This window comes from Genypterus blacodes, unplaced genomic scaffold (genome assembly GCF_046128005.1).
Source record: "Genypterus blacodes isolate CSIRO-AG114 ecotype Tasmania unplaced genomic scaffold, CSIRO-AGI_Gbla_v1 ptg000059l_1, whole genome shotgun sequence".
Lineage (NCBI taxonomy): Eukaryota > Metazoa > Chordata > Actinopteri > Ophidiiformes > Ophidiidae > Genypterus > Genypterus blacodes.
Window position 1 is genome coordinate 1,619,482 of NW_027466871.1, and position 8,634 is coordinate 1,628,115.

General features: G+C 40.8%; 1 protein-coding gene across 1 annotated transcript; it reads right to left on the reverse strand.

Annotated features, from left to right (window-relative positions):
• Positions 1–907: 907 nt before the first annotated feature.
• LOC143003261 (acidic amino acid decarboxylase GADL1-like) lies at positions 908–7,819 on the reverse strand. Its single transcript, XM_076153827.1, has 15 exons — positions 7,705–7,819; positions 5,638–5,824; positions 5,406–5,532; positions 4,874–4,964; positions 4,680–4,789; positions 4,375–4,490; positions 4,100–4,179; positions 3,776–3,830; positions 3,557–3,673; positions 3,373–3,437; positions 3,018–3,099; positions 2,534–2,733; positions 2,136–2,187; positions 1,927–2,016; positions 908–1,476 (listed from the first exon to the last, which is right to left on the reverse strand). Exons 2-15 carry the CDS (start codon positions 5,797–5,799, stop codon positions 1,300–1,302), a joined length of 1,524 nt encoding a protein of 507 aa, XP_076009942.1. The 5' UTR covers positions 5,800–5,824; positions 7,705–7,819; the 3' UTR covers positions 908–1,299.
• Positions 7,820–8,634: the final 815 nt, after the last annotated feature.

Sequence of the window (8,634 nt, forward strand, 5' to 3'; positions counted from 1 at the left end):
TTTTGCTGCTAAATCTACACTGTGGATGTTACAGATTTATTACTGTGGTTCTAAACAATGTCAGGTTTTTAGTCAGGTGCTGAATAGAAGCACTGGCCGGACCCGAGTGCTATTGTGTGTGTGTGTTCACATGTGCTCAGACGAACCGATCCAGGTGGGTAAACGCACGGTGGTTGGTGAGCAAAGTAACATCATGAATCTCCTCTTCATCAGCTCTGTGGACCCACCATGCATACTGTGGGATATTATGTAAGACTTGGAAGGGTCAAAGGAAGAAGAGCAGCCCACACAACAAAGTGTCAATTAAGTACTTAAAATATTGACCTAAACTGAAAGATTGGAGTATAGTGAGGGTCGTATCAATCTAAAGTTGGTGACAATCAAAGAAGGCACTGCTAGGACTGACATATTTCTAAAAGCGCTTTATTAAGAAAGATATAGTTACCTTTTATCTATTCTATATGCTGCAACGCACCATTCATGGCCACTAGATGGCAGCAGAAACCACACAAATGATAATAATCTCTATCTGAAACAATAAAATAAAATACAAAACCTTCACCAATGGCTAATATGGTGACCTGATCTTTATATTTCACCCCCACCTTGCAAATTTCGCTTTATGATGTGTGACGGTTTTGGCTGCAGAGCCAATATTGAGTTACAGCGCCCCCTATGGGTAGATATACACCAACATTCACCACCTTTGGAACAGGAATTGGTGGAACGTTCTGGACGTCATTCTGAAGTCTTTGTCATTTGGGGAATCAATCAATATATATTTTTTTCAAATCAAGAATAGCGAGCATAAAAATTGAAAAAGGTATAGGATAATTGTTTAAGAAGACTTATCAAAGAATCACACCGATTACATGTCTGAGTCAAAAATCCAGTGACTAGGTTGAAAAAAGATTTTACCAATATTTACACATTTGTGAATACAGCGCCATTGACCTAATGTGTTGAGTTTTTATTTTTTTTATCCATTTTTGGAATATGTTTATGTGCAACAATTCAATGAATGTGCCCTCTACCCAAGCATATATGTAAGTCCACCAGATCCAGTATGTCATCCAGACCAAATTTCCAAATTGTCTGTATCACACCATGCCACACCCTTCACAAATAAATCAACAACATGATTGATTGAGAGAGTGAGAGAGGGAGAGAGGGAGAGAGAGAGAGAGAGAGAGAGAGAGAGAGAGAGAGAGAGAGAGAGAGAGAGAGAGAGAGAGAGAGAGAGAGAGAGCGAGAGAGAGAGAAGGTGGTTCAGGATAAACCGTTAACCTGAGACACATTTTATCCACAATCCTTCCCCAGATTGTCAATCTCATCAAGGACAAAGTCCAGGTCCTCCCTCCGGACCTGAGGGCTGATGATGATCATTCTGAAGAAATTGACCTTGTCACCGTGAGGCTGATAGCCCACCATCATACTGCCCTTCTTCATCATGCGCTCTTTCACCAGTGGCGCTACCTATAGGAGAGGGGTTTGAGTATCTTAAATATCAGAACGTAATTGTAATATCAGGCTATTTCTTCAAAGGTTAGAGTTAGGCGAAGGTTAAGATTTTATTTGATGTCTCTGGTTAGGTTTAGATTGCACTGGCACAGGGTTAGTGTGGTCCCCATTCCTGTTTCCCAGTTTCTCACGCTCTAGTATATAAATCGAACAATGAGTATATTTGCATGCATTTACATGTTTATATGTGTATGCAGGTATATTATATTATACAGGTATATTTGCATATACAGGTATATTTGCATTACCTGAACAGGAAGGAAAAGTACAGGTTTGAGAGAATGAGGTTTGTGTTGTATGCAAGATCTGATCATTTGAACAAGTGAGCTATTAATACGCATTTAAACTGTCGAGAGGTGTTAAGGATTCGGCTTAAATAAGGCCAAGATTTTAAAAATGACTTACAGTGTTAAGCTTTTGCCAGAACTCAGGACTTTCCGACATGTTCCTCAGACTTGGTGGAATGTACCAGAAGCAAACATTTGTGTATTCCGGCTACATAGGTGGAAAGGCACATGTCAAAATATGGCAGCACATATAGGACGTACAAAAACAGACATGTTTATTTTACTGATGAGTAGCAGTACAATTTGGAAAAATATACAAATGCTCACCTCGATCAAGAGACAGAAACCCTCTCTTTTCTTGATCTCTTGGACAAGATATCTATAAAAAAAAAAGGACATTTATTTACCTAAAATCAACAATCGGGTTTATGGAAAGTATTCGGACTTCACATTTTAATTCATACTGATGCAAAAAAAAAGAGGATGCTGTTTCTTGAACGTTGGCTCTCTGTCTGTTGCATTAAGATCAGACACTGCGTCAAATTGTTTTACTAGGGTACAATTTCACAGTGAAGAAACTGAACTAACCGTAGAAGGTACGTTGCACAAAGCACATGGTGCACAGATTAAGATGCAGTCTCATTACTTGTGTTATGACATTTTTACATGTGGCACCACCACATTTTACTGTTCATTTCAAATGCACTCTGTTTGATCAGGCTGACCTGGCCATGGCAAGAGCTCTATCCACCCTCCGCGCCAGCTCCATGGTTCCCAAAGCCTTCCACATCAGCCAGAACTTGAAGGCATCTGGTTTTCTACTGCACTGAATGGACTTGTCTCCTGTGTCATAGCTGATGTCATAGAACTTATCCACCTGAAAGAGGTAGGAGGCCTGGGCGGAGTGGCAGTGCTGGAGAAGACCCTGAGGGAGAAAGATAGGAACAAGAAATGATGCATTGCTTTATTTGAATACTCTGAAGGGGCTTTTAATATCTTATTATGCATGCACAGGGCACATAGAACATCCTGTTTTAATATTACATTACTTTGACCACATCCAAGTTATATTTGCTTTTATCTTTTGAAATATTTAATGTGTTTTAGCTTCTAGGCCTCATGAGATAATCAAACAATTTGATCCAGAAGAAGGTTGAGAGGCACAAGTCGAACAGATGTTTTTATCAAAGCTAAGCGTGCATCCCTTACCGTTCTGTCCCTGACAAGGAAAGCACAGCACTGCAGACACGCCATCAGCATCTTGTGGGGGTTCCAAGCCACAGAGTTTGCCCTGATCACATTGAGATTTCACAGTAAGCATCAGTGCATACAGATCTGAAGACTTGTCGCCATTGTGTCTGACTCTAAGATAATCAGGCAGAGCTCAGAGCTAGGAAATGTTGAATGCTTTGAGTAGAATATGAAGAATATGAAGACACCCCTTTAAGTAACTCTTTTAACCATTTAACCAGTTACTCTTAACTGTAATAAGGATTCGCTGGACAACTTAAAAGACAATGTAAATTCCTTACGGCTTCACTCTGGCTCTTATTGAAGTGTTTACCTGTGGATTCCCTTTAACAGGTGTTTATGCTTCTCAGACATTAGAGCTGCTCCTCCCCAACATGCCTGTGGAAGAGCGAAGACAGGCGTGATATACAACAAGATAGGATTATTTCAAAACAAATGCATGGATGGATGGATGGATGGATGGATGGATGGATGGATGGATGAATAAATGAGCTCACATCCACATGCAGCCAGATGTTGTGCTTCTCACAAATGTCTGCAATTTCCTCTATGGGGTCAAACGCTCCAAGGACTGTGGTCCCTGCTGTGGCGTTTACCATAAAGGGCGCTGCACCCTGTAGAAAACACAAAAACACAAACAGAGGATTTAATTCAAGGAAGATGAAAACATTATACTTCATAATTTTGCAATGGTTTTTTTGAGGTTTCCTTCTCACCTCACTTTTAGCCATGTTGATTTGCTCTTCCAGCGCCGAGGGAATCATCTTCCCTCTAACAAGAACAAATCTCAGTTCAGTTTGACCCATCTGTCACACGGCAGACAGTAGGAGTTTGTGTTTTTGTTGTTTGATGATTGTTGGTGTGTTTCTTTAGTGTTTATTACTTTTTTGTATGATTTGGTGTTGGTTGCCTCTTTCAATTTGAGATACAATGAAAGGAAGTTGTAATAAGGAAGTCGTTATGATAATAGAGAATAGAAATGGGTACGTCTTGTTTGATTGTAAAAGTATTCAGTTGTGTGGATGTGCAGAATGTCATACCGGCTATCAGATGGTACAGCGTAAACATTCTTGGTGCCGATTCCCAGGAAAGCTGCTGCTTTTGAAATGGAGTAATGGCACTGAGAGTAAAAATAAAACAGTTTAGAGCAGGAGAAGGTTCTGTATTTATACTGTAAGAACATGCTTTATTCATGAATCATTACTTAAACTGCATTGGTGTGACAGTTTTGAAAGTTAGCGCCACTTTTGAGAAATTTGAAATGGAGTTATACTATTATTAGACAATTAATGCACTCTGTTTCTATTGACCCCACCTCCTTTGATGTGAACATGACCAGTCGTTGAGAAGCAGAGAGGCCGAGCTCCTTCAGGTCAGGGCAGTGATGATACCTGGCTACGTTCATGGCGTACATATTGGACACTGAGCCACCTGGAAGGGGAGAATAAACCATGAGATGTAGAGGTGAGGTGCAGATCAATAGCCTGCAGGATCTTGAAGGCTCCTCACGACCCCACCAACAGTCTGTTCAAGCTGCTGTGGTCAGGTAAACGACGCCGCAATCACTCAGCAAGAACAGAAAGCGACTGAGCAAACACCAGGATCTGTTGGTCAGTGTACCTGGGCTGAAGAGACCGTCTCCTCCTTCCTCCCAACCAATCATCGCCATCATCTTCCTCAGCACAGCCTCCTCCATTACAGTAAAGACTGGCGCCACCTCATAGGTATACCTGATGAAAACCACATTGTGATAAGTACCTGTATAATAATGTCTAAATGGAACAGCAGACACGTTGCACACATTTTGTACTTACAGGCTGGGTTTTATTGCATCTATAATGAAGCTGGCGACCATGGAATATGGCTCCATCCCTGCATACAGCTGGTTGAAGAATCGTGGATGTGCTACAAATAACATAAAAACAGACGCTTATCACTACATGATGACTGATTAAAGATGCCAAGCTTTTAAATGAGAGAGAACAGCAGTGAATTCTTTATATGTTAATCATCTTAGAAGAGCAGTGGCTTGGCTTGGCAATACAGCAGTCACAAAAGCCATTTAAACTCATCCAAACATGACTCAGGTTATATTGCCCCTAAAACCATCCAGAAGCCCCCATTTATTTCTGAAACTGTTAAATGTATATGGAGTTTGGGTTACTCATTCACTTTTCCAGCTCTCAGTGTTATTTGGAAGCTGAATAGAGCCTAGAGTCAACAGCATCACTACTCAAATCCTGCCCACAGGATACAGAGAGAGACGGATGAGAGGCTTCTATACCAGTGCATGCAAGGTTGACTCTCTGAACTATGATGTGAGCTTTTTAAATTCTGGACACGTACTTGTCTTGACGCTGTATCTGACGACATCTTTGCAGCGCTGCAGGATCTGGGACTCAGACTCGCCTCTATCTCTCAACTCCAGGTCCAACATGTTCTTCAGCTCCTCTGGAGGATGCCACTCACAAACCTGGGCAGTTTGACAAAGGATCTCACAGTCAATCTACAGCTTTTCACAATGATCTCTTGAATTCCACTATCTAAACACAGGAGTGGATTATATGACTTTCAATACCTTTTCTCTGACATCACTGGCATTTTTCACTGCATCCTCCATAATCAGGGTCATGGATTGGTGGATGAAGCTCTCTGCTGCATGTACATCCACAGCGGAGTCATTCAGAGCATCATCTGTCCAAACTGGAGAACACTCCCCTGGTACGTCAGATTCTGCCATCGGATTCTCTCACTGTGATTCTCCTCTACAAAGTTGAAAAGTATTTAGCTGAGTACTGTGATCAGTGGCAATAATGATAACACAATAAGCTCTCTTTGTCGGGCTTGAAGAGCAGGTAAGCATATAGGTAAGCAATTAGTTTAAGTGCACAATATCCAATGATTGATTGCACTTCTACCTCGCAGACTGTGTAATAGCTTGCATAAAAAGACTTTGGCAGATAAGATATCCTTCCTATTTAATTACTGCACTCATGTATAACTTTTAAGCAGCTGCAAACAGTTCAGCCCGACTCCAAGGCCGTCCAAGTTCCACTGAGAGTAAACGACTACATCTTCGGATACAGAAAATGCTGGGTCCCAAACGTTTGTTTCACTGGTAATTGGAAAGTGCTGCACAGAGGCTGGTGCTACATTTACATTACTGGTGTCAATGCCCAATGTTTTTGCCAGATGTTATAAACACAAGGTAGCCTTAAATGGATCGGAGAATATTTGATTCAATGTGCATTTTTACTTTATTGACGCATATCCAATATGTGCCACGTGAGAAAAAATGGAATTGGTTCATTTTGACCTGGTAGTAGAAATTGGCATCATATTTGATTCAAACAGGCCAAATGTGTGCAAAGGCTATCAGGCATTTGATAAGATTTGAGCTGCTTCTTTACTCTATGAAGGACATTTGCCAAAGTCTCTGGCAGACATGGATACAATCGGTGTGAATGAGAGTGTGAAGGAGTTTGCCTCCCTTGTGATGGACTGCCACCTGTCAGGGGCGTGCCTGCCTCCAGGCTCCAGCCCCCTGCAGCCCTTCACAGGATAACTGGGTATTGAAAATGGATTGATGGTTTGATAAATAAAAGGTCAAAAAACTAAAAATACCAATAGACAGACTTCATAAAATGCAGCCACTTAGTCAATACATACACGGATAGAGTAATTACATTTGCACAAGGCATTTGTTGTGTGCAAGAATACAATTTGGCATATTAAATATCTGTTTAGTTTGGCAAACACAGCAGCAAATGAACCTCACTACAATCTTCCATTCAGTTGTGTATTGAACACATGTGGTTGTTTCCATGGAGCACCAATCAACTTCTCCACCTTTGCAGTTCTGTACTAATGTCCATAGTTTAGTACCTGTTGTGGCACTATGTCTTGCTTCCTCTTCAGCATAGATGTACCAGTTCTTGAGTAAGCCTGGCAAACAGCGTTTGTTACGTGCACTACAAGAATAGGTAACTTTCCTTTCAATTTGTAACTAGCGAACACAATGACACAATGTCACATCAAATGTCAAAACACTACAACTGTTGTATAACAGTGTCAGATTCTAAAGCAACTTAAATAGACTATAATGATGCAATCAAACAAAGTTACATCATTGATGTCATCCAAATTAACAAAGTTTTAATGATGTCATGCTTATAAAACAAAATCTAGTTAATTTTTGGCTCTTATAGTACGCTTATCCACAAGGTATGCGAAGGATGATTCATAGATTACATGTATTACATTTTAAGCGTCTGGCCAGCAAAGTATTGGCACATCGTGTCCACATTTTAAAGAGTTTAGAAAGTTGAACCTTTATAAGATGAACTTCACTGGATCAGTCCATGTTTTGCACATATAGATGATGTATGCACTCTCACAAGAGCCCACTGCCAGGGGTGAGAGTAGGCCGGTTGTGTTGTGTCTCTTTCACAGACAGTAAAGACTACTTTGAGTTCAGCGTCAGATCATTTAATGAAACATGATGAACATTATATCTTACAGGCCTGATTGACAGCTACACTTCAGCTAATCAGAAGAGCTTGTATCCCCGAACCATAGAGAGCCCGACCCTATGACATCGACCAGAAAAGATTAAATGTCAAACTGATTATTTTATACCACATACCTCTGTTAGGGAAATTCTTTGGACTCAGAGACGTCAGGCACTCGGTTGAAGGAAAACAGCTTTATTCTTGCAAGGAGTCCAGTCAGTTACAATGATACAGATATCTATTGCCTTCTGAGTCGACTGATCTTCGACAGCTACTACATAGATACTTATAGGGAAAATGCCCCTCCTCTTATGACAAAGTATGCCCATCAGTACTTTTCCATTCTAGCAGCACTTCTCTATCTTATGGTCTTTTGTCTTTTGTCTTTTGACAGATTCAGTTTCGCCATAACAGCAAGGTCGACAGGACCATTATTGTTGAATGTTGTTGAATACCAGCCAGAATGCCAGCGTACCAGAATCCCTTCTTCCTTGAGGAGATACAGCAGGAGATACAGCATGGCCTTCTTTGTATATTCGGTATAATAACATTTTTCTGACACCCCCTTATTTTAAATTCTAAGTGAACCTTAGCTGTGGCTTCTGCTCAATTCATTTAACACACAGAAGATGTAAAATCCACTTTTTAAAACTTTGTATGCCCATATAGTATACAGAGTTGAACTTTTATAAGTTCACGCCCCTTCCCCTGTCTCATCTTCTCCTCCATGGCAGACCCTTCTCCGCCAACTGCTTTGCACCCTGCCATCTTCAGCTGTATTGTGCTTAAATCTGTCTCTCTCTGTCTCTCCCCTGTCGACTGTGTTTACTGCTCTTCATGCCTTCCCACTGGCAGTTGCTATTGCACACCCAGCCACATTGTTTGTGATATTGGGCAATACAAATGAAGTTGACTCGGTTGTGCAGCTCATCTTACCCAACAGACCATTACAGCCAATATAGCTGATTTTGCCCTATAGAAAACAAGAAATGTGCATTAAAGCAGATTGTAGGACTGGGTTCAGATTAATATCTTCATTGAAATTATATGCTTCCACAAGAATT

What these genes read in the sequence shown, in the direction of transcription:
- LOC143003261 (XM_076153827.1), bottom strand. Translation starts at nt 5,799, where the DNA reads ATGGCAGAATCTGACGTACCAGGGGAGTGTTCTCCAGTTTGGACAGAT. An exon ending in CCAGTGATGTCAGAGAAAAG is followed by an intron (nt 5,533 to 5,637) that starts GTATTGAAAGTC and finishes CAAACTGCCCAG; the next exon opens with GTTTGTGAGTGGCATCCTCC. An exon ending in CAGATACAGCGTCAAGACAA is followed by an intron (nt 4,965 to 5,405) that starts GTACGTGTCCAG and finishes TGTTATTTGTAG; the next exon opens with CACATCCACGATTCTTCAAC.